Below are 1,194 nucleotides of genomic sequence, written 5' to 3' on the forward strand. Positions count from 1 at the left end.
TTTTGTTTTTTTTTTTTTTTTTTTTTTTTTTTTTTTCTGAGGGTACTGTATGCCAGAGATAATATTTAAGTTCGCTTAAGCAGTGCAAAATAAAAGGACCCGTCATCACCAGCGACCGGCTCCTGCAGGCTCGGCGCTGCCCGGGGCACCCTGTGGCTGGGGATTGCCCCTCCGCCCTGTCCCGGGAGCGGGGAGGCACTCGGGGACCTTCTGGGGGCTGCCACCGCTTGGACAACAGAGGGAGCAGGGCGGGGAGACAGAAACAATCACCTCCTCTCTCCTTCGCTACCTGTTCTTTTCTTTTTCTCCTTTGCAACGTTTTGTTCGCAGCTCCGCAAGAACGTGACCCAAAAGCCAAGGAGATTTGTCGCGCACAAGGACTTACCCTAATTTGACATAGATGACTCCAAAGCATAGAAACACGTAGAAAATCCACTTCCGAAAGTTTCTGTGCATGATCTAGAGAATGGACTGAGCCATAAAAATTGCACAAAAAGTCGAACTGATCTTGTCGATTAAATCCCAGTCAAGAGCATTGCGGAACCTACCCAGGAGCAAAGCCGGCCAAACTGTAAAAAATCGACACCGAGCAGATAAGCAGCTCGTCCCAGAGCCATAGTGCTCCGATACTAAAGCTAAAGAGGGAGGAAAAAATTGAAAGAGCTGCTCAAAACGGTAAAACAAAAAACCCAAGACAGACAGTCTAAGGGAGAAAATGAGCAAGCACTGATCTTGATCAACTGCCTCATAGAGACCTGAAGTTCAATGTGTTTTTACTTGTTCTGACTTCCCCAGGTAACACTACGTATCTTGCAATCTATGGCTCCAGGTAGGAGGATCTCTCTCTCTCTCTCTCTCTCCCTCTCTCACTCTCTCTCTCTCTTTCTCTCTCTCTCCTGCTCTTCCCCCCACCCCGTATGTGTCAGGATCTAATACATATCTTATCTGTGTGCATGTGCGTGTGCGAGTTATGCGTGTGTTTGTGTTTCAGAAGGCATGTCCTTAAGCAGGACTTTTGGGGAAAACACATGAAACGTACCCAATAAGGGAAAAAAAGGACTCGTCCTCTCCAACCTAAGCATTTTTTCATTTCCTCTAGCGTGGTAAGGCGGCTGGATTTGCAATGTATGGACTTCGCAAAAGAGATTGTTAAAACTCTTTTTCTCTTTCTCTTCCCCCCCCTCATCCCCCTCC

At 47.2% G+C, this 1,194-nt stretch overlaps 1 protein-coding gene across 1 annotated transcript in view; it reads right to left on the bottom strand.

Moving 5' to 3' along the window:
• The window catches only part of WNT7B (wingless-type MMTV integration site family, member 7B), a 100,945-nt gene extending 100,417 nt beyond the window's left edge, over positions 1-528 (bottom strand). The window contains exon 1 of the mRNA XM_010002972.1: positions 386-528. Within this exon, the coding sequence (XP_010001274.1) occupies positions 386-456 (71 nt within the window). The 5' untranslated portion in view covers positions 457-528. The remainder of the gene's footprint in view (positions 1-385) is intronic.
• Between the last annotated feature and the right edge of the window lie 666 nt (positions 529-1,194).

The sequence above is a fragment of the Chaetura pelagica genome, unplaced genomic scaffold (genome assembly GCF_000747805.2).
Source record: "Chaetura pelagica isolate M959 unplaced genomic scaffold, ChaPel_1.0 scaffold117, whole genome shotgun sequence".
Classification (NCBI taxonomy): domain Eukaryota; kingdom Metazoa; phylum Chordata; class Aves; order Apodiformes; family Apodidae; genus Chaetura; species Chaetura pelagica.